General features: G+C 42.0%; 1 protein-coding gene across 1 annotated transcript in view; it reads right to left on the bottom strand.

Annotated features, from left to right (window-relative positions):
* TRMT9B (tRNA methyltransferase 9B (putative)) overlaps positions 1-23058 on the bottom strand; it is a 28624-nt gene extending 5566 nt beyond the window's left edge. Inside the window, 2 exon segments of the mRNA XM_070756571.1 lie at positions 499-653; positions 23018-23058. Of these exon segments, the coding sequence (XP_070612672.1) occupies positions 499-652 (154 nt within the window). The 5' untranslated portion in view covers position 653; positions 23018-23058.
* Positions 23059-24823: the final 1765 nt, after the last annotated feature.

The following is a 24823-nucleotide window of genomic DNA, read 5'->3' as shown; positions in this document are numbered from 1 at the left end:
ATTGCCCCCACAATCTGGGTCCTCATTTTACCCACCTCGGAAGGATGGAAGGCTGAGTCAACCTTGAGCCGGTGATGAGATCTGAACCGCTGACCTTCAGATCTATAGTCAGCTTCAGTGGCCTTCAGTACAGCACTCTACCTGCTGCGCCACCCTGGCTCTCTCATGTTGCTTTTGATCTTTCCCCCAACTAACTTCAGATTGTGTCCCCTTGTTATTGTGTTCACTTTCCTATTAAAAACACTTCCCTCCTGAACCTTATTCAACCCTTTAACATATTTAAATGTTTCGATCATGTCCCCCCCTTTTCCTTCTGTCCTCCAGACTATACAGATTGAGTTCATTAAGTCTTTCCTGATACGTTTTATGCTTAAGACCTTCCACCATTCTTGATAGTTCTCCTCCCCACGTCCCAAACAGCCATTCTGCCTATGAGCTCTTCACACAGTTGTGATTCTCTTGTCATTTCTTTTCCTCCATCTTGAACCCAGAACTTACCAATATCTGCAATCAGGCTGCCAGGCTTCTGTTCAAGTAAAAACTGCCGGACGCGAGGCCACGCTTTGCCTTGCAAGTGGTTGAAATAAGAGGCTGTGCTTTCATAGACCTGATGGACGTGCTGCTTTTCTAGCTGGGAGGCCTCATGTTCCATTCTACAAGAAACCACAGATTAAGTATGTATTAAAACAGCAACAAATCTACAGACTATGATTAATTTCTGTTCTGTCCAGTCCGGTTAATTAGCAATAATTAAGCTCCAATGAAGACTCAAAAGCAAAGTCACTATGTATATTTGTCTATTTACAAATAAGGTGCTGGAAACAGCAATGAAATCATAGGAATGTCAGTCCTACTGGCAAAAACCCCTTGTTATCGGCCCAGCTGGTAACAAGAGTCCAAAAGAAAGTCATAAATTCAAGTCATTAAGTCTCCGCATTGACAGGTGCTCACAAATGCCTCCAAAACCAGGAATGCAGGATTGCAGGATTTGAGAGAGAGATCCTTTAGCTGCTAGTTCTCTCTGTCCATATGGGAACGTTCAACTTCTGCATTGGGATTTCCCATCACCCCCCCTTTTATAACATCTGTGATCACGAGCTATACATGGAAGTATTCAATGCCTAGATCTACATCACTAAATATATTCTTGCCTCCCCCTCATCCTTCTTACTCTTGCATCTATAATTGGGTCACAATATCCCCCTCTTCATCTGACTCCAACCTTACCACAGCTGGGGAATCTGCAGCCTCTTGAGTTTCCCCCACCCACCTTGCCTTTCTCAAGCTCCTTAAAACCCACCTCTGTCATCAGGCATGGGGGAATTGAAATTTCCCTTCCCTCTAGGCTTATAGAATTTATACATGGTATGCTTGTATGTATGAGTGGTTCTTTAAATTTTTAGATTGTTTTTAATATTAGATTTGTTTACATTGTATTTTTATATTGTTGTTAGCCGCCCCGAGTCTTCGGAGAGGGGCGGCATACAAATCAAATCAAATCAAATCAAATCAAATCAAATCAAATCAAATCAAATCAAACCAAACCAAACCAAACCAAACCAAATCAAATCTCAAATCAAATCAAATCAAATCAAATCAATAAACTCTCCCTCACTCTACCTGGCCTATGATACCCAGATGAACCTGGTTCATCCTCCTCAAAGTCCATGACCAGCTGAGCCAGCCATGGACCACTCACAACAATTTATAGAAACACAGGCATAATAGTGGTCAATCCTTCATACCAGGATGAACAATTTGCATCCCCAGAATGCCCTGAATGCAATTGGTCCCTCAAAGGGAATCTAATTGGCCAGTTGCAATTTTTATCCCATCTACATCAACTGCATCTTGCAACTGAGCCACTTGACTTGTCCCATTGCAGTCCTTATTTGTTGCTATATAAGAGGTATGGAGAGGGCCTTGAAAAAAATTGGAACTAAGGAGAAACTTCCTAACAGTGAGAACAATTAACTTGTGGAAAGTCTTGCCTTCAGAGGTTGTGTGGGTGCTTCATCACTGGAGGTGTTTAAAAAGAGACTGAGCATCATATGTGGTGGACCTGTGCAGAAGCGAGAAAGTATTGGGCACAAATTAAAATGTGGTTAGAAAAGATGACACAGCAACATACTGATTTGAAGCCAGAGCTGTTTTTGTTGGGTGTTTTGTCAGAGAAATATATTAATATTTAATTATTCACATAATAACTGCAGCTAGAATTGTATTTGCACAAAATTGGAAAGCGTGAAAAATCCCTACAAAGGGAGAGATAATTAAGAAAATATTAGAACGTGCAGAAATGAATAGACCAACAATGGCAATTAAAGGAAAAGAATAATCAGAGTATTATAAGATGTGGAAGTGTTTTTATCATTTATCACATCAAGGAGATATGAGATTAAATAAAGCAAGAAGGAAAATGTTTTGATAGAAGATAAGTTAAATTGAATTGTAAAAATAGAGATGTATTTAGAAAATGGTGATAAATGTACAAATTTGACATTAAAATTTTGTACCTAGATGACACCACTGATGGATTGATGATGTTTGTTGGGGGCGGGGAACTTTTAGAATAAGCCTTGTCTGAAATGGTATAGGGCCATGATGGCAAACCTATGGCACGTGTGCTACAGGTGACACATGAAGCCATATCAGAGGGCACATGAGGCATTGCCCTATGTCAACTCCAGCATGCATGCCTGTGCTAGCCGGCTGATTATTGGCTTTGGGGAGGTCGTTTCACCCTCCGGAGGCTTTAGGAAAGCTTCCCCGAAGCCCAGGAGTGCAAAAAAAAACACCCAACGGTCAAACCGGAAGTTCGGAAAACAGACTTCTGGTTTGCCCATTGTGCTGTTTCTTGCACTCCGGGGCTTCAGGAAGTGTGAAAAACAGCACAATGGGCAAACTAGAAGTCTATTTTTCCAAAACATCCAGTTTGCCTGTTTGGCCATTTTTTCACCATCCCAGGCTTCAGTGAGGCCTGTGCACATGGCCGAGATTTAGTTAGTTAGTTAGTTAGTTAGTTAGTTAGTTAGTTAGTTAGTTAGTTAGTTAGTTAGTTAGTTAATTAGTTAGTTAGTTAGTGTATTTATATGCCGCCCCTCTCCGAGGACTCTGAGATTGTGCACATGTGCAGGGGCATGTGTGTGCATACTAGCACATGCATCCTCACCCTTTTGGCACATGAACCAAAAAGGTTCGCCATGATATAGGGCAATGATGGCAAACCTTTCTTTCCTCGGGTGCCGAAAGAGCGTGCGTGTGCGCAAGTGTCCCCACACACAATTCAATCCCTGGGGCGGGCAAAAACAGCTTCCCCCCACCCTCTGGAGGTCCTCTGGAGGCTGGAAATGGCCTGTTTCCCAACTTCTAGTGGGCCCCGTTTCGCCCTCTCCAGGTTCCAAAGGCTTCCCTGGAGCCATGGGAGGATACAAACGCTCTCCTCATCCCTCTGGAGGCTCTCAGGAAGTCAAAAATACCTTCCCAGAGCCTCTGTGGGAGTCAAAAATCAGCTGGCCGGCACATACATGCACGTTGGAGCTGAGCTAGGGCAACGGCTCGTGTGCCAGCAGATAAATGCTCTGTGTGCCACCTGTGGCACTTGTGCCATAGGTCCGCCATCACTAATATTGGGTCTTCTTAAGCAAGTCCCTTCCATCTCTATTCTGACTGTAAACTGATATTCTTATATTACAGTCTTCTCTATATTGATATTATACCCTATATAGCCACTCTCAATAAATCAGAGTTCTAATATTTCTTTTCATACCTTTCATAACTTGAACAGCTGATAGTGGGAGTTCAATACAAATAAGACTCTTCAAAGCTTTCCTATAAGCCTCTTCAATGGTTCATAAAGAGCCATCCAAGTATCCTTTTTTCTGCTTTGAAAACAAACCTCTCTATATTCCTATATTCCCTGGAACAAACTGCTCACATTGAATTCAAACCACTTTAAGAGAATTGCCAGCCAATGCCAAAAGTGCATTATATTTTCTTGGCTGAAAATTGAAACCAAAGTCTTCGATCAAAAGCCCAAAGTCAACATAAACTTTTTCTAGGGATTCTTCAATGGTTGATGTGGATCTCCGAATAAATTCTGCAGAAATAGGTAGCATATGAAATGCAGTTCAACAGATATTGAAATAGAAAACAGCCTTGGGCTATTTAGGAACCCCAGATATAAATAACATGGTTAAATAATAGTTTGTGTTGCTAAAGGATATGCAGAACTGGTCCACACATAACACCAAGTCATCATCAGCTACCATATTTTTCGGAGTATAAGATGCACTGGAGTATAAGATGCACCTTAGTTTTGGGGGAGGAAAATAGGGAAAAGAATCTGCTTACCAGGTATTCATCTGGCTGGCGTCCTTGGCCAGCACATTATTTTATGCCCTGGTTAGGGCTTTTTAAAAACTTTATTTGGAGAGAGTAACAATGAAAGAGCTTGCAAGCCAGTAAGAGCTGGGAACATCATTTGCGCCTGGAAAGAAACATTCGGAGCAAGTAGAGCAATGAAAAAAACCCTACAAAAACTTATGGCTTGAAAAACATTCTTTGCATTCTTTTTTAAAAAAAATCCAGAAGAAATCAATCAACATTTTAGACAAAGAGAAACTTGAAATTCCATCTTTTTTTTTAAAAAAAAGAGGTGGTTTAGTACTGTAGGACCAAACCAGAGAGAAATCCCTGTGGCAAATCAACTTCCAACCTACTTGGTCAAAGAGCACAGAAAAGTAGAGTTACCTATATACAGTGTTCCCTCGATTTTCACTGGTTCAAACTTTGCGAATAGCCTATACCACGATTTTTAAAAAAATATTAATAAAAAAACACTTCACGGGTTTTTTTCCTATACCATGTTTTTCCCGCCCGATGACGTCATACGTCATCACCAAACTAATAATTTTTGCAAATAAATAACAAAAATAATAATTATTGTTAATAAATAATAATGTTTATAAATATCAGGATCACTAAGTTTCTTATTCAATGGTGAGTACCAGTAATAATGGTGAGTAAATGGTTGTTAAGGGAATGGGAAATGGTAATTTAGGGGTTTAAAGTGTTAAGGGATACTGTTCATAGCCAAAAATTGTGTATTTACTTTTGCATCTCTACTTCGCGGAAATTCGACTTTCGCGGGTGGTCTCAGAACACATCCCCCGCGAAAATCGAGGGAACACTGTACTTTGAATATTTCTAAATGAACAGAGTCCGATTGACTGGGCCAGGTCTCATCTACAAAATCTTTCTCTATGCCACTCAGAGTGCATGGCAAGAATATTGGCTTCGATCACAGACAGGCTGGGCTCTGCTATGACAATGACATTTTTCTCATTTGGCATCAACCATGACATCAGCTGCAAAATAATATCAGCAGTGTGCCCAAAGGCCACCGCAGTAGCAAGAAAACATCATTTGATCGATAAATTGATTTTCTGATTGCCGCCAGGGATGTGGAAAGAATAAAAGCCACCATCTGGCCACTGGATAAAAAAAGACATGAAGCTTTCAGGATACGAGGCTAGTTGAATCTGGATTTGGTATGCAGGGCAGCAACCTTTGCTGGGAGCCACTGCAGGGATTGGTCCAGCTGTAAAGTCAAAGAATAATTGTTGGCTTTTCTTTCTCACACAGATACCCGCAACCTCACACAAGACTTCTGTGTATAGGGAAAAAAAATCGGCAATCAATTTTCAAAACTTCTGGGACGCCTGCAATTTCCTACTCTTTTCAGAATGGTGTGACCTGACCTGTCAGGTTTAATCTTTTAAAAAAATTTATATATTTCAACAAGCATATACTGTACAGTGTTCCCTCGATTTTCGTGGGTCCGAACTTCGCGAAAAGTCTACACCACAGTTTTTCAAAAAATATTATTTTAAAAAATACTCCATGGTTTTTTTGCACACCAAGGGTTTTCTGGGACTGCCTGATGTACAATACTGTGTGTTTTAACTCTCCTCCTCTCCCCCTCCACCTCAGCCATCCTGCTTCTTTAAATAAAAGCTCCGTTTCCACCCCAGCCTTCCAAGCCCACCCCTTTAATTCTCGGAGCGTTGATACGCTCCAATTGAAGCCGAGCCTTACTGCCGCCCACCACCGCCACAGCGAGCGCAGCAAAGCACCCTGCTTCCTGCCCCGTTGTCCCTGTGGGTTCTGGGGGTAAGTAAAACCAGGAATGGAGGAGGGAGAGGAAGGAAGGAAAGAAATGGAGCATCTCTACTTTGACTTTCGCGGGCGGTCTTGGAACGTATCCCCTGCGAAAGTCAAGGGAACACTGTATTAGATAACAGACATAAAAACATAATTATGAATACGAATAAAAGGGAACGTTAGGACCGGCATGGTAGGCACGCTGGTGCGCTTATGCACACGCCTTAAAGACCTCTCAGGAATAGGGTAAGGTCAATTGTAGACAGGCTAAGGGGAAAGTTTTGGGGGGTTTGGGGATGAAACCACAGAGTCAGGTAGTGATGAATTCCAGGCATTGACAACTCTGTTGAAATACAAGTCGTATTTTCTGCAATCGAATTTGGAGTGCTTTACCATAGGTTTGTATCTATTGTGTGCTTGTGTATTATTTTGGCTGAAGCTGAAGTGTTCATTAGGAAATTGTAGCAGATTATTTTATGCTTAGATCAGACAGCAAAAAATTTTACTACCACATTGTGAGCGTGGCTTATTTTGTGGGTGTGGCTTGCTGGCCATGTGACCAGTTGGGAGTGGCTTGACAATCATATGACTAGGGATGGCTTAAAGGTCATGTGCCTGGCTTAAAGGTGGCCAATTTGATGTCACTCACGTCAAGGGTTTGGGTTTGAGGCCTCTCCTCGCCTCAAAGAGATACAATTTCCCTATCTATTTACTAATACTGAACATCCAAAATATACTATTTAATTCTATGTATATATGCCATAGGTGTGCATACATATTACACACAGGCACACAAAAATATACATTATCTACTATATAAACTATATTATTTTTATTATTATTTATTAGATTTGTATGCCGCCCCTCTCCGTAGACTTGTAGACACACACACACACACACAGAGCTCTTCTAAAATTATATACATTCAATCTTATTTACTGCGATAGGAAAAACATACCGAGACCAAAGAAGGGGGGGAAAGAAAAAAAATCAAAAATGTTCTATTGGTTCCGCGTACCTGACTGTACCCATAGGAGCCCATTACTGGTCAGACCAAAGGTGGTGAAGTTCTAAATTGTCTAAGGCCAAAATTTCAAGTCTTGTGGCATAAGGTATTCTGTTGTGAACAGAGGAGTAGAGGACTCATCTCATGAAATATCTCTGGACACATTCAATTGTATTAATGTCTAATATGCAGTGTGGGTTCCAGACAGATGAGCTTTATTTAAGAATTGATCTAGCAAGTGAACAAAAACATAAATATGTGCACACAGATTTGAAATTTCCCTACCCACATACATTCAATACAAACCAACTTTTCTCCAAAAGGTATTTTTTTTAAAAAACTGTGCAAGAAATCAATTTTTGGGTTGGGCCCATAGAATTTTCACCTTTCAAAATGTGTCATGTTTTCTATCAAGTTTAATATACCCTGGGGAAGTGCTAGCTTAATTCACCCATCACAGCAAAAGAAGGAGTAAAGGGTTGTTCCCAAGAGTAACTCAGTGGACACTGCTTATCTTCTGCTCTAAGTCCAGGCTTGTTCAAACATGGATTTGAATGAATAGTTATCAAGGGCAAAAGTCACTGTGTAGCTGAGAGTCATTCAGAATAAGTAAGGTTAACTGTGGATGGATCATAGAAAACTTTTATGTACACTGAAAGCATATGCACCAAGACACATTCCTTGTGTGTCCAATCACACTTGGCCAATAAAGAATTCTATTCTATTCTGCCATCTCCTTCACAGCTCGATAACGTAAGGTGTGCTCTTCCTCGGCCTCTTGCTCTACCCACAATGGAGCTCTGAGCTATGCTATCACTGATCTGACTATTCTGTGTCTCTCAATGCCAGTCCCCAAAGTCATTCCAACATACGACTACACAAGCATGCTTCAAATTAACAAATTAATGTCAATTCTTGGCAATTTCTACAATAGGCTGAGCTCACTCTACTATATAATAAGGCTAATTCCTTCCTTCCTTCCTTCCTTCCTTCCTTCCTTCCTTCCTTCCTTCCTTCCTTCCTTCCGTAGAAAGTTAGCACCTGTCCCTCTCCTAGAACAATGAAATATCTTGAGAAATATTAAAAAGGCAGAATAGTATATTTCCCTGGAGGATAAAAGAAGAAACATGTTTTAAAAACAGAAAGCAGCACCCCACCCCCAGCCGATATTAAGAAAGACCTGGCCAGCCTATCTACAAGACAGCTCCAGAGTGATGGGATTAAGACATGACCCTCCAGGTTCAGGATATAATAGGATTAACCCATCTAGCAGCAGAACTCACTACATGGCACAATTACCTAGGGACATTGCATCACCCAGCAAACTTCAACCAAATGTGGGACTCAGACAATGTGCAAAATTAGCGATAACACCTACAACAGCCAATAGAATATACGTTCTTGCATAGGAACAGGAAGTTCAAGTGCAAAGCCCAAGAGAAGGTATAAATACCTCTTTCTCACTTGCTCTCAACCTCATGTAGTCAGCTGCCCAGAATCACCCCTGTGCTTCTGCTTCATTATCAAACCATCTTTCCAATCGGACTCCATGTTTCCAGTGCCTTTCTCCTGGCTTAGAACTGAACCAGATGCATATTTCTTCCAACCCTTCCTTCCTTCTTTCCCCCCACCTCTCTCCTTTCTTCCTTCCTATAAAGAGAAGAGTCCAGTCTCTCCAGAATAGTGAGGTACCGTTTGCCTTGAGGAAAAAAACCCTATTCTGATCATTCTGCCAGTGTAATATCACAGCAACAGTTTGAAGCATAACTTCAATTATCCATACAAGCATTCTCCCATCTCTAGCATGTGCAGTGATGGGCTGCCAAACATTTTACTGCCACACTGTGGGTGTGGCTTATTTTGTGGGTGTGGCTTGATGGTCATGTGACCAGGCAGGAGTGGCTTGCCGGCCATGTGACCAGGTGGGAGTGGCTTGACAATCATGTGACTGGGGGGGTGGCTTAAAGGTCATGTGACTGGGTGGGAGTGGCTTACCGACTAGTAAGGTAAGTTTTCAAATAGGTGCTTGGACTCTTTTTCAGTTGAATAAGTCACATTATTTGAACAGCCACAAAAGGGACAAACGATAGACAGCATGATTTGTTGAGGAGCACAGTCACATTTTCAGATGTTGGACTCAACCCACAAGGTTCAGTACAATAACAGATTAGGCAAGTTGCTCAATTTTCTTGAATTGCTATAAAGGTTCTATAGAATGATTCAAATGATTAAAGTGTTTATGGGTAAAACATACTATTTAATTATTTCCTATTTTAAAAGTAATTAAGGATCATACTAAGGTTCTAGAGAAGGAAGGACAATTAAAAAAACGATTAAGTATTCAATAAATAGTACATAAACTTACCTATGTGTTGTTTGGTTTTTAAATATGATAGGGTTTTATATGCTTCTTTTTTAATATTAGATTAGTTTCGCTATAATATTTATTTATTTATTCATTCATTCATTCATTCATTCATTCATTCATTCATTCATTCATTTATTGGATTTGTATGCCGCCCCTCTCCATAGACTCGGGGCGGCTAACAACAGCGGTCCCTGAGATAATCTGGTCCGGTGTCATGAAGGGCTTTATAGGTCATAACCAACACTTTGAATTGTGACCGGAAACTGATCGGTAACCAATGCAGACTGCGGTTGGTGTAACATGGGCATATTTGGGAAAGCCCATGATTGCTCTCGCAGCTGCATTCTGCACGACCTGAAGTTTCTGAACACTTTTCAAAGGTAGCCCCATGTAGAGAGCGTTACAGTAGTTGAGCCTCAAGGTGATGAGGGCATGAGTGACTGTGAGCAGTGAATCCCGGTCCAAATAGGGCCACAACTGGTGCACCAGGCGAACCTGGGCAAACGCTCCCCCTCACCACAGCCGAAAGATGTTTCTCTAATGTGAGCTGCGGATCGAGGAGGACGCCCAAGTTGCGGACCCTCTCTGAGGGGGTCAATGATTCCCCCCCCCCCAGGGTGATGGATGGACAGATGGAATTGTCCTTGGGAGGCAAAACCCACAGCCACTCCGTCTTATCCGGGTTGAGTTTGAGTCAGTTGACACCCATCCAGATTCCAACAGCCTCCAGACACCGGCACATCACTTCCACTGCTTTGTTGACTGGACATGGGGTGGAGATGTACAAGTGGGTATCATCTGCATATTGATGATACCTCACTCCATGCCTCTGGATGATCTCACCCAGCAGTTTCATGTAGCTATTGAATAGCAGGGGGGAGAGGACCGACTCCTGAGGCAGTCCACAAGGGAGTAACCTTGAGGTCGACCTTTGACCCCCCACTAACACCGACTGCAACCGACCAGAGATATTGTTTTTTATTATTGTTGTGAGCCGTCCCGAGTCTTCGGAGAGGGGCGGCATACAAATCTAATAAATTATTATACAGAAATACAGCTTGATCAGACCATTTCATTTTTGCCATTCGTTCACTTTTTAAAAGAATGCGTGCCATGCCAAGGTTGCAGTTTGAAACTGGTTCTCCACAAGCCACATAAAGAAGTCTTTTTAAACCAAACATAAATTTGGACATTTAGCAGAGGTTTTATCAACATACCAGAAGGGCATTTCATGAAGTTTTACGGCAGCCTTTTCCAAACAAGTCCCTCAATATTTTTTTTGGGAATTTTCATAATTCTAAAGCCACATGACCAGTAGGCATTTAGGTTGAAGATTAGAGAGGGCGAAGCCCAAATCCCTGGAAAAGCACCAAGCTGGGGAAATTTGACCTAAACTTCCATTGAAATGATTAAGGCTTTGACATGTTCTGTATTATTAAACATGATGAACTGCTTTATTGATGGTATTTCATACAAAGCAACAATTACAGTCTGCACTTTGAAGGTCAAGTAGCAATTATATTTTTTTTATAAAAAGGCAGCAAAAATAGTCTGTGCTTTTTTTCCTTCCAAATGTCATCCTCTTCACAGGGTGTGATTATTTTTTTGATTCTCTCAGACTAATTAAAGGAGCATTTGCTGCCATTTGGTTCTCTTTCTTTTAATATATATATATATATATATATGTATGTATATGTATATAAATTGATCTATTTATTTTGTATACGATTTCCCTGGTATATTGAACTTCCTTTTTGCCTCTCGGCCTAACCCAGGGACATTTAACATATAGCCCAACCCAGGGCCATTTAACATATAACAAAAACATATAGCCCCTCCCTGGTACAAAGCTGAAGGGATCAGATCCTGTGGCCTAGACTAGAGGTTAATTCTCTGCCTTACAAGGCAGAAGCTGCAGGATCAAATCCCAGTAAGGGTATGGCCATCTGATGAGGCCAGAACAAGGCTGAAATAGTGCTATCCTAGTCTCCCTTAATTTTAAAAATTCAGCAAAATACTGTATATGTCACATGTTTTTGCTGAGTTTGAAAATTAAGGGAGACTAGGATAGATCTATTTCGGCCTTATTCTGGCCTCATCAGCTGGCCATATATTTATTTATTTATTTTTATATACAGTAATACCTCGTCTTACGAACCTAATTGGTTCCCGGGGGAGGTTGGTAAGATGAAAAGTTCGTAAGATGAAACATTGTTTCCCATAGGAAACAATGTAAAATCCATTAATCCGTGCAACGGGGAAAAAATGCAAAAAACCCCACCGCCCGGCTGTCACCTTTTGAAACAGCTGTGGGGCTTCTCAGCGTCCTCCTGAACCCGAACGCCAAACCCGAACTTCTGGGTTCGGCGTTCAGGAGGCTGCCGAGAAGCCCCCCGTCTGTTTTAAAAGGTGACAGCCGGACAGCAGGGCTTCTCAGCGGCCTCCCGAACCTGAACTTTTGCCAAATGCTCCTCAGGCATTCCTTCTCTGTGGCGGCCCCGGACCTCTGGAACTAACTCCCCCCAGAGATTAGAATTGCCCCCACCCTCCTTGCCTTTTGTAAGCTACTTAAAACCCACCTCTGCCACCAGTCATGGGGGAATTGAGATACTCTTTCCCCCTAGGCCTTTACAATTTTATGCATGGAATGTCTGTCTGTATGTATGTTTGGTTTTTATATTAATGGGTTTTTAATCATTTTTATTATTGGATTATTATTGTATGCTGTCTTATTATTGCTGTTAGCCGCCCCAAGTCTCTGGAGAGGGGCGGCATACAAATCCAATAGATAGATAGATAGATAGATAGATAGATAGATAGATAGATAGATAGATAGATAGATAGATAGATAGATAGATAGATAGATAGATAAATAAATAAATAAATAATTTATTATTTAGATTTCTATGTCGCCCTTCTCCGTAGACTCAGGGCGTCTCACAGCGAAGATAAATACAAAAAAAACAGAACATATAAGAAATCTAAACTTAAAACATAATCTAAAACCCCAGTTCTAAAAAGCAGTCATCCACATTCACCCCATCATAAATTATACTTTCATATCATCGGGTCGGAGCTGGGTGTTGACACTCAACGGCCCCAGGCCTGCCGGCAAAGGTGAGTTCTTAAAGCCTTGCGGAAGGCCAAGAGGGTGGGGGTGGAACGAATCCTTGGAGGGACTTGATTCCAAAATCAACTGAAATCAAAGCCTTTGCACTACTGGATAAGCCACTAGGGGGGAAATCATGGAACTTTATGATATGATAAGTGTTTAATATGTAAATATTTTAATACTGTAAAGGTTACCAAAGTTGAGATTTGAATAAGGGGAGCTGATTGGCCACCTTATTCTAAGCGGGGGAAAAGTAACGGCTGTCAAACCACACCTACTGAACAAGGGAAAATATAGTTACAGCCACCCACACTTTCATTTACTTCTTCGTGCCTAATTGTTTAAAGCACTAATAGAGTATTGGTGACAGCTTGCAAAATAAAATAGTGTTGCTTGCAACTGCTACCTCCTTGCATTTACTACAATAAGTTTCAGCAAGACCACTATATGCTGAAAAGTGAAAAAGTTCAAAACAGAGTATTAGTTGGTGAAGATGATGGCACTTGAAGAGATAGATAAATTAAATTCTTTGCGTAGAGAGAAAACAATTGCTATGTTTATGGATGACTGGAGACTGATTATAGTTTTTTTATATATATAAAATGAAAAAGTGCACTTATGATTTGTGATTTTGATGATTTTTTAAAAATCGATAAAATGTTTAGCTTTCTTTTGTAATCGTAGAATAAAAGATAAAAAATTAATTGCAATTAAATTAATTTGTCAGAAAGAAAATCTGAAGTTTTTTCTTTCTACCCTTTTTCTTTTATCTTTCTGCACTTTTGATTTTTTTTTCTCCTTCTTTTTCCTAGCTTTTATGATCTTTGTAAAAAAAAATTAATGAAAATTTATATTAAAAATATTGAAACAAATGTAGATTTATCACCTGATGTGCATAATATATATTGAGTTGTGATATAGGCTTAGCATTTAGCAGTTTGGATATACAATCATATTTTGGTATCCGTCAGTAATTTGTTCCAGAAACCCAGGAGTATTGAGAAAACCACATGACTTAATACATGTCCTGCTATTTTGGCCGGAAGAAATAGAGAGTCACAAGGCAGCCTGTATCAGCATGTTTTTCTTTGCCACTACCAAAAATAAAATAAGTTCTGGGACAAGATTGCAGCTTCAAAACATACTGAATACCCAATTTGACAGGTTTTGAAGCAATCAAGTACCAAAATATGATTGCACTATACAGTGTGTGTTTATTACCGTTTTGTAGTTGCTCTAAAATTAAATAATTGTCCAGAAATTCAATCTGTGCATAGGTAGGGGTGGGCATCAGGCAGGCTGGGGTGGAACGCAGTTCCACCGGTGGAAATGAAGATGCGCTGACTGCCGGCAGTCACTTCCTGTGCTCCTTGCTTTTTTCCTCTTTCCTCCTTCCTGGTCTTGGACGAGCTTCCCTCTCTCCTGCCTGGCTCCCCTCTGGCCTCACGTGGCCACCTCCTGCCTGAGGTGCAAGCAGAAGGCGTAGGTGGAAGCGGCGCTGGCAGCATTTATGCTTCTGGCAGCATCCATTTGCTTAGCTACCCAGCCTGAGGTGGGAGGGCGACCCAGCAAGGAGAGCGCAGGAAACAGTAAGCAAATTATCACCCCAGCGATCGACTCTGGTAAGGTTGTAAGTTGAGGACTTAACAGTTCACTTGAGCGATGATTATTGTTCAAGCCACTCCCACCTGATCACATGGACGGCAAGCCACTCCTACCCAATCACCTGACTATTAAGCCACACTCACAAAATAAACCACACCCACAATGTGGCAGTAAAAATTTTGGCTGCCCATTACTGTGCATAGGTATCCTGTTTCCCCCCAAAATAAGGCATCCCCTAATAATAAGCCCAATCGGTGCAATGGCAATAAGGCAATAAGGCCAAACACTTAATCAGGGTTCAAAAAAATATAAAACAGGATTTTATTTTCGGGGAAACACAGTAGCTACAAGGTCAGGTTGATGGTGGATTAAAAATTGGCTGAAATCCTAGTGAAATCTGAAATCTTTAATGGAACCTCAAGTGTCATCAAGTTCCGATAAGGCAATTATCCTGAATATCTTCGGGACTGCCTTCTGCCACATGAATCCCAGCGACTAGTCGGGCTTCTCCGGGTCCCGTCGACAAAACAATGTCGTCTGGCGGGACCCAGGGGAAAAGCCTTCTCTGTGGTGGCCCCAACCCTCTGGAATCAACTCCCCCTGGAGATTAGGATTGCCCCCACCCTCCTTGCCTTTCTTAAACTTCTTAAAACCCACCTCTGTCGTCAGGCATGGGGAAATTGATTCCCCTGGGCCGTTTCCGTTTTTTGTATGGTTTGTCTGAGATGTATGACTGTTTTTTATATTAAGGGTTTTAAACGGTTTTAATTATTGAATTTGTACTGTTTTTGTTGTTGTGAGCCGCCCCGAGTCTTCGGAGAGGGGTGGCATACTAATCTAATTAATGATGACGATAATGATAATGATAATGATAATGATAATGAACCTTTTTTGGCGAGGGTGCCAAAAGGTGCGAGTGCAAGATAGCATGTGTGTGTGCCCAGACCCATAATGCAATGCCATTCGCCCTGTGCATGTGTGCTGCCCCCTGCATGTGCACAATCCCCCCACACTCTCCCCAGAGTTCAGGAAAGCCTCCTGAAGCCTGTGGGGTTAAAAATGGCCAAACCAGCCAACTGAAAGTTTGAAAACGAACTTCCGGTTGGGCTGTTGGGCAATTTTTCACTGTCCCCACGCTTCAGATGGCCTTCCTGAACTGTAAGGTGGCGAAAAACAGCCGTATAGAAGGCCGAAAATCAATTGGCCAACACGCACATACACGCTGAGGCTGACACAGAGCAAAGCCTCGCATGTCCTCAGGAATGGCTCCACGTGCCACCTGCGGCACGCTTGCCGTAGCTTCACCATCACTGCAATAAGGCATGCAACCAAGAGCCGTGATGGTGCAGTGGTTAGAAGGCAGCATTGCAGGCTAATTCTGCTGACTGCCAGCAGTTTGGTTCTCACCAGCTCAAGATTGGCTCAGCTTTCTATCTTTCCCAGGTTGGTAAAATGAAGATCTAGATCAGTGATGGCAAACCTATGGCACGGGTGCCACAGCTGGCACACGAGCCATTGCCCTAGCTCAGCTCCAATATGCATGTGTATGCTGGCCAGCTGATTTTTAGCTCACACAGAGACTCTAGGAGGGCATTTTTGGCTTCCAATGAGCCTCCTAAGGGATGGGGAGGGTGTTTTTACCCTCCTCCGGCTCCAGGGAAGCCTTTGGAGCCTAGAGAGGGAGAAACACAAGCCTACTGGGACCACCAGAAGTTGGGAAAGAGGCTGTTTCTGGCCTCCAGGGGCCTCTGGGGGGCAGGGGAAGCTGTTTTTGCCCTCCCAGGCATTGAATTATGGGTGTGGGCATTCACACATATGCAATAGCATGCACACATAATCTTTTGGCACCTGGGGGAGGAAAGGTTCACCATCACTGACCTAGATTGTTGGGGGCAATATGCTGACTCTGTAAACTGCTTAGAGAGGGCTGTAAACTGGTACATAAGTCTTAAGTGCTATTGCTACTAACAAAACGTATTTGCCAGGAAATATTATCAGGATCATAAATAAAAGGGACTAGACCTGGTTAGTATTAGAATGGGAGATATAGATTAAATTTATATACTGATCTCAAAAAACCCGGATTGCTCTTTGGAGCTACCTGGATTCAAACTGAGCTCCAAGAGATTTAGGGACAGAATCCAAAGCAGAATCCATCCTGATCCATGGGGAGTTGGGAAATAGAAAGCTGAAGTTAAACATGTCTGGAAGACTCCGGGATAAACGAGGTGAATATCTTACCACTCTCTGCAAATTTCTCTGGGATTCAGTTTCAGACTAGAGCCCAAGCAATCATAGGAAAAGTACTGGTGATTTTCATGCAAAGCTTTTTGCATAATGCTTGTGTGCATCAATAGCTTCCAACTCCTGCAAATGTCTGTTCTAAAATTCTAGAGATGTGCATACTTAAACCGTTTTCCATCCCTGCCAAGCAGAGTCGGCATAATGAATGTTTGGGCAGAACGTTATCCTGTGACTGCTTATCCTTTGTAGAACAGTACTCATCTTTTTCTGCTTATCTCTTTCTTTGCAAACCGTAAAAAGAACAAATGACCTAATTTGGCAGGATATTTAAAGGCACTCTGAAAAACAGAAGAACCTTTTTGTCTTCGGTTGGTTCATACATTTCTGTTACATAATGCCAAAAGCAAGCAAAAAAGGGGCAGGGGGAATAATTGGACAGAAGAATTCTTTGCAGCATATTCTACGCCGCTGAAAAAAAACAACCATGGTAAATCTCATATTTAAAATCATGTAATTTTCATGCAATACAAGGGCTAGTATCTAAAGCACTGGTTCTCAACCTGGGGGTCAGAACCCCTTTGGGGATGAAACGACCATTTCACAGGGATCGTCTAAGATCATGGGAAAAGATAAATTTCCCACAGTGTTAGGAACTAAAGCTTCTATTCTGTCGCCTTGGAACATATTTTTACAATCCGACCAATTAGGCATTTACAGTGGGGGTGTCCCTCTGACCTTCCTGCCGATCAACTTAAAGCTCTGTTGGGAGAATTGGCGCTAGACTTAGGGTTGGGAGTCACCACAACATGAGGAACTGTCGCGGCATTAGAAAATTTGAGAACCACTGATCTGAAGGGTCCGTTGATCAATTCAGCAGGCAAAACTCTTGAAACAATGAGTAGGCTTCCTTTGGAAGAACTGGAGGGGGGGGGAACTGGTTTCCAGTAGCAAAATGGGAAGCAACAATTGGAATTATTTATCTTTTCTAGAGAGAAAGGGAAGAAAGGCAATAGCTATTTATTTATTTATTTATTCATTCATTCACTCATTCATTCATTCAATCCGGTCCTCATTTTACCCACCTCAGAAGGGTGGAAGGCTGAGTCAACCTTGAGCCAGTGATGAGATTTGAATCGCTGACCTACAGATCTACAGTCAGCTTCAGTGGCCTGCAGTACAGCACTCTACCTGCTGCGCCACCCCGGCTCAAGCTATAAAATTTGATGATAACCAAGTACCTGAATTGGTGGTGAAATCCAATTTTTTTTACTACCAGTTCTGTGGGTGTGGCTTGGTGGGCCTGGTGTGGTTTGGTGGGCATGGCATGGTGGGCGTGGCAGGGAAAGGATACTGCAAAATCTCCATTCCCTCCCCACTCCAGGGGAAGGATACTGCAAAATCTCCATTCCCTACCTACTTTGGGGCCAGCCAGAGGTAGTATTTGCCGGTTCTCCGAACTACTCAAAATTTCTGCTACTGGTTCTCCAGAACCTGTCAGAACCTGCTGGATTTCATCCCTGACCTGAATAATCTCTAAATCTTCAGAACGTCATGTTTCCAGGGAGGAAGTTTTACAAATTTCTAATCTAGCACCAATAACCGGACAGCAGTTGTGCAACTGATCTCCAGGTTCTTTCCTTCTGTTTCCAGTTAAAAGATTTAGACTGGAACTGATATGTAAGGTACGGTACATTCCAGCAGGCTTGGAAAGATGCTCTCTAGCTGAAAACAAAATGCTGGGTTAATTAAACAAATACAGAGCCAGTTTAGGGTAACGGTTATTAGAAACCAAGAGATTGTGAATACCAGACTCATCTTAGGCACAAAGCCAGTTGGGGGACTGTTGTGGTTAGCTCTGGCCTAGCTCCTGCCCCAAGGACTGTGGATGTGGGGGAGACATCCACATGCTGCAGGCCTGTTTTGCCCCCGGTGGAATCTGCTGATGAAGGCTCCTCTGACCAAGAAGACATGAGTGACAGGGAGGAGGAGAGTGGGGCAGACAGCTCAGAAGGAGATCAATTATCTAGCTCCTCCTTGGATTCAGAACAAGAGTTAATGATACAGCCACCCATGCGGAGGGCGATGCATAGGCAACAACAACTGAGAGATTATTATCAAAGAAAATGAGGCCACCTGTGGTTGGGTGGGGCTGCCATAATGGGTTTGGCCATTGTGGAGGATTATCTGATCGTTGTGTTTTACTGACTTTACTGCTTTACTGACTTTGACCTTTTGTGTGCTGATTTTTCCCCGCTTTGAAACTAAACCAGGGCAAAGTGTGTTTCACTTTGTGAACAAAGAAGGACTGTGAATTGCCTCACAGCTGCAAGCTAAGTATCACAGAACTGATAAGGAACTTGTACAAATTACCAGTTTTGTTTGGAGACAAGTGCTCTTTGCTATCCCAAAATAGGGCTTAGTTTAAGTGAATTTTCATTATAAAGAACATTGTTTTGAATTTTCAAACGTGTGTGTGTTTGAAATTGTATCTGTGCATTTTTGGGAGGATTCTACCAGAGAGCTCAACAGAACAGGGGACTAAAACCAGTCACTTTCTCAGCACGTAGAAGGAGGAAATGGCAATTCACTTCTGTAAAACATTGTCAAGAAAACTGCAGGGACTTGTCAGGAAATTGCCAGGAATCAGGACTGATTTTCAAAGGCATCAAAGCATTTTTTTTTAAAGGTGAAAACAAGCAAAAGGAGAGTGTGGCATTCATGGGAAGCCAGCTACTTTTACGCCACGCAAAATTACAATCCCCTTTGTTGGGGAGAGACGTGATATCCTTCTGGAGAATTGGACTGGGATGAACTTACGTGTACCGTACCAACCCTACCAAATTGGCCGTCCCTTCGCACAACAAATGGCACTTTTAAAAAACTCAGGACAACCTGCTAGCCTAGGCTTTTGTGGATTTATAATCTAATTCTTCCAGACTTAACATTGCCAACGCACATAACATGTCTCGTGGGAAGGAGAGAAAGAATTGTAAACAAGAAGAAAATGAGGCAGAGAAAAGCCAGACACAGGCTATTATTATTTAAAGGGCCACAATGTTTTTTAGTTTTGGTTAATACATTTTGTAATTTTGGCTAATACATTTTGTAGTTTTGGCTAATATTTTTTGTAGTTTTGGCTAATACATTTTGTAGTTTTGGCTAATAATTTTTGTCATTTTGGCTAATACATTTTGTAGTTTTGACTAATATACTTTGTAGTTTTGGCTAATATTTTTTGTAGTTTTGGCTAATATATTTTGTAGTTTTGGCTAATACATTATTTAGATTTGTATGCCGCCCCGAGTCTGCGGAGAGGGGCGGCATACAAATCTAAATAATAAATAAATAATAAAATAAATAAATAAATAATACATTTTGTAGTTTTGGCTAATACATTTTGTAGTTTTGACTAATATACTTTGTAGTTTTGGCTAATATACTTTGTAGTTTTGGCTAATATTTTTTGTAGTTTTGGCTAATATATTTTGTAGTTTTGGCTAATACATTTTGTGGTTTTGGCTAATATATTTTATAGTTTTGGCTAATACATATTGTCATTTTGGCTGATACATTGTGTAGTTTTGGCTGATACATTTTGAAGTTTTGGCTGATACATTTTGTAGTTTTGGCTAATACATTTTGTAGTTTTGGCTAATACATTTTGTCGTCTTGGCTAATACATTTTGTTGTTTTGGCTAATACATTTTGTAGTTTTGACTAATATACTTTGTAGTTTTGGTTAATACATTTTGTAGTTTTGGCTAATATTTTTTGTAGTTTTGGCTAATATTTTTTTGTAGTTTTGGCTAATATTTTTTGTAGTTTTGGCTAATACATTTTGTAGTTTTGGCTAATATTTTTTGTAGTTTTGGCTAATATATTTTGTAGTTTTGGCTAATATATTTTGTAGTTTTGGCTAATATATTTTGTAGTTTTGGCTAATACATTTTGTCATTTTGGCTAATACATTTTGTAGTTTTGGCTAATACATTTTGTCATTTTGGCTAATACATTTTGTAGTTTTGGCTAAAGGAGAAAATCTCTCTTTTCCAGGGTAGAAACTGAGCATGTAAAGCTAAAAAGCTATTCAAGAACTGCTAGAGGTATATAAGGATCAGCATCTATTGTCTCTAGGGTTTCACCTTTTCCATCCTGAAGCAATATCTATATGCAGATTTTAGCACTGAGCAAGCATGCTCCGTTTCATCCATTATTGTAAACGGGTGGCCAAAGCAATCAACTTGTAAAAGAAACTGCCAACCTGCAAAAGGCTGGAGATGGACGTTTCCCAAGCCAGCCCATGATCCTGAAGGTAAACAGCAGAGCAGCAGACCAAAGCCTCTAAAACCAAAAAGGATGCTGAAAAGCTTCCTTAAGAATCAAGCTGCCCTAAGGTAACAATTCCAGCTCAACTAAGATCGGAGCTATTTTAAGATTTTTGGCAGCATGCAAAACAAGATCAAAGGACAGAAGGGGTGGGGATGCCAGGTATCAATTTTTTTTTTTCATTTTCCAAAACCAGAGAGCCGGTGGAGGAATGAATTGAAACCCATAGAAACATAGGAACATAGAAGACTGACGGCAGAAAAAGACCTCATGGTCCATCTAGTCTGCCCTTATACTATTTCCTGTATTTTATCTTACAATGGATATATGTTTATCCTAGACATGTTTAAATTCAGTGACTGTGGATTTACCAACCACGTCTGCTGGAAGTTTGTTCCAAGGATCTACTACACTTTCAGTAGAGTAATATTTTCTCATGTTGCTTTTGATCTTTCCCCCAACTAACTTCAGATTTTGTCCCCTTGTTCTTGTGTTCACTTTCCTATTAAAAACACTTCCCTCCTTAACCACTTCCCTTACTTAACCCTTTAACATATTTAAATGTTTCGATCATGTTCCCCCTTTTCCTTCTGTCCTCCAGACTATACAGATTGAGTTCATTAAGTCTTTCCTGATACGTTTTATGCTTAAGACCTTCCACCATTCTTGTAGCCCGTCTTTGGACCCGTTCAATTTTGTCAATACAGTATCTTTTTGTAGGTGAGGTCTCCATAAGCAGAAGTTGTTCTAGCCTCAGATTTACATTCTGGACAATCTTTCTTTTAGGTACACTGAGAGCATATGCACCAAAGACAAATTCCTTGTGTGTCCAAATCACACTTAGCCACTAAATAATTCTACTCTATATTCTACTCTATTCTATTCTATATTCTATTCTATTTTCTATTTTCTTTTCTTTTCTATTTTTCTATTCTATATTCTATTTCATTCTACTCTATTCTATTCTATATTCTATTCTATTCTATTTTCTTTTCTTTTCTATTCTATATTCTATTCTATTTTATTATTTCTATTCTAAAAGGATTGGATTTAGTAAACAGGCAAGGAAAGTGACCAACTTCCCAGGAAATAATTGGAATTATTTTAGCATGGGGTTTTTTTTTTGTTATGCAAGGATATATGGAATAGAATTTGGGGAGGGGGGTTAGAAAAGTAGTAAGTCCAATCTATCATTCCCAGACTATTTTCCGTACTCTGAAATCCCAAAAGGAATTCCTCCACCGGGAATCAGGAAGTATTCTTCAGCAAGTGGGGGGGTTGGGGTGAAAGCCCCCCCCCTACTCATAAGGCGCATCAAAGTCTACCCTTCCCAAAAGAGACCCAAGCCGTATGAGAGAACCAACCGGATACCGTAAACCTCCTGGAGGACCCGCAAACAGCGTGGTTAGGTATTCAAAAGCATAGATTAGACGGCTTCGGGAGAGATGATAGATAGATAGATAGATAGATAGATAGATAGATAGATAGATAGATAGATAGATAGATAGATAGATAGTTAATAGACAGACAGACAGGCAGGCGGATAAATGATATATAGATAGATGATAGATAGATAGATAGATAGATAGATAGATAGATAGATAGATAGATAGATAGATAGATAGATAGATAGATAGATAGATAGATAGATAGTTAATAGACAGACAGACAGGCAGGCAGATAAATGATATATTGATATATAGATAGATGATAGATAGATGGATAGATGGATAGATAGATAGATAGATAGATAGATAGATAGATAGATAGATAGATAGATAGATAGATAGATAGATAGATAGATAGATAGGCAGGCAGGCAGGCAGGCAGGCAGGCAGGCAGGCAGGCAGGCAGGCAGGCAGGCAGGCAGGCAGGCAGGCAGGCAAATTATATATATAGAGATGATATATATATATATATCTTTAATTTTCAAATTCAGCTTAAACATGTGACATATAGATAGATAGATAGATAGATAGATAGATAGATAGATAGATAGATAGATAGATAAATAGATAGAGAGAGAGATAGAGAGATGAGAGAGAGATAAGATAGAGATAAGATAGAGAGGAGAGAGAGAGAGATAAGATAGAAAGATATAAGAGAGAGACAGACAGACACACAGAGATAGACAGACACACACACACACACACACACACACACAAAATTATTTTCCCCTCCCCGCCTTTACCTGCACCGGCCAGTAGGAGGCAGGGCGGAGCCCGGCTCATCCGCCCCTCATGCACCGCAAGCTGCCGGTTGTCAGTCGCCGCCGCTGCCACATCCCGCCCGCGGGAAGATGAGGAGGCGAGGCCTCAGCCGGAGCGGCGGTTGAGGGGCTGCAGTGGCACCAGCCGCGGCCGCTTCTTCCTCTCGGCCTCCCGCGGCGGCGACTGCGGCGAAGAGCGGGCTTCGGCAAGGGACCGGCTGCAGGGAGCCCTGACGCGCGTGCGAGCGCACGAAAGGGGGAGCGGGGGTGGGTTTGCGGAGCGAGCGCGCTCCCGCGCTTCCCACTCTTTCTCTTCCCCCCCCCCCTTTTCCACCCGGTATTTGGCTGAGGCGGGAAAACCGAGCGCGCGATTGCGCGCTGGTTCGGGAAGATTTCTGCCGGGCTGAGGGGAGGCGGTGGCGGCTGGCTTGAGGGGAATAATCCGCGTAACAGAAATGGGGAGTGGGGGGATTCCCTAAAAGAAGCCGAACTGGAACAGGAACCGAGTGAAAATAGCTCTCTTCAGTTCACACTACGGCAAACTTTTGGCGTGGAACTTGTCTGGCGATTCACACGTTCTTAGGTTGCTCGCCCTGGACTGGAGAGATGCAAAGCGTGGAGAAAACCAAGCCCCGCTTTCCGACCCTCAAAGACCCAAGAGCTCTGCTGCTGGCCCCAAGAACAGTCTGTAGCGAGCTCTGCTGCTGGCCCCTCCGTCTTCAGAGTGCAGGTAGCCCTCGACTTCAGGACAGTTCATTTAATGACCACTCCCAAGTGATGACGGCCCTGTGAAAAGGCACTTAATGACCGTAAGGTGCAAACTTTGGGTTCACACGTTCTCCATTGACATGGACTGGAGAGATGCAAAGCTTGGAGAAACATCAAGTCCCACTTTCCAACCCTCAAAGACCAAGAGAGAGTAGCAGTTTCTGGCAAGCCCTGCTGGTCCCTCGTTCGTCAGAGTACTGGTAACCCTCAGTGACCACTCCCAAGTGATGACAGTACTGTGAAAAGTGACTTATGGCTGCTTGTAAAGTGCAAACTTTGGCATGGAACTCTGGAGAGATGCAAAGTGTGGAGAAAAGCCAAGGGGGAATAGCAGTCTGTAGTGAGCCCTGCTGCTGACCCCTCCATCTTCTGAGTATACAGTAGATAGCCCCTGACTTAATGACAGTTCATTTAGTGACCACTCCCAAGTGGTGACGGCACTGTGAAAAGTGACTTATGGCCACCCGTAAGATGGTGTGGAACTCTGGTGAGATGCAAAGCTTGGAGAAACACCAAGTCCCACTTTCCGACCCTCAAAGACCCAAGAGGGAGTAGCAGTCTGTAGCGAGCCCTGCTGCTGACCCCTCTGTCTTCAGAGTATAGGTAGCCCTCAATGACAGTTCATTTAGTGACCGCTCCAAGTGATGTCAACACTGAAAAGTGACTTATTTTCGCCTGTAAGGTGCAAACTTCTGGCATGGAACTCTGCGGGTTCACATGTTCTGGGTTGCCCTAGACTGGAGAGTTGCAAAGCTTGGAGAAAGCTGTAGTATCATCAGGTAACCCCCAAAGCTTCACCTTAGACCAGTGATGGCGAACCTATGGCACGGGTGTCACAGGTGGCACCTGGAGCACATGACCCTTTGCCCTAGCTCAGTTCCAACGTGCATATGTGTGCCAGCCAGCTGATTTTTGGCTTGCACAGATGCTCTGGGAGGGCATTTTTGGCTTCTAGAGAGCATTTTACCCTCCCCCAGCTCCAGGGAAGGTTAGCTTACTGAAGTGCTGGACTGGAGAGTT

Source organism: Erythrolamprus reginae, chromosome 7 (genome assembly GCF_031021105.1).
Source record: "Erythrolamprus reginae isolate rEryReg1 chromosome 7, rEryReg1.hap1, whole genome shotgun sequence".
Classification (NCBI taxonomy): domain Eukaryota; kingdom Metazoa; phylum Chordata; class Lepidosauria; order Squamata; family Dipsadidae; genus Erythrolamprus; species Erythrolamprus reginae.
The sequence above is the reverse complement of the archived record's forward strand: the minus strand, read 5'-3'. Positions and strand labels throughout refer to the sequence as shown.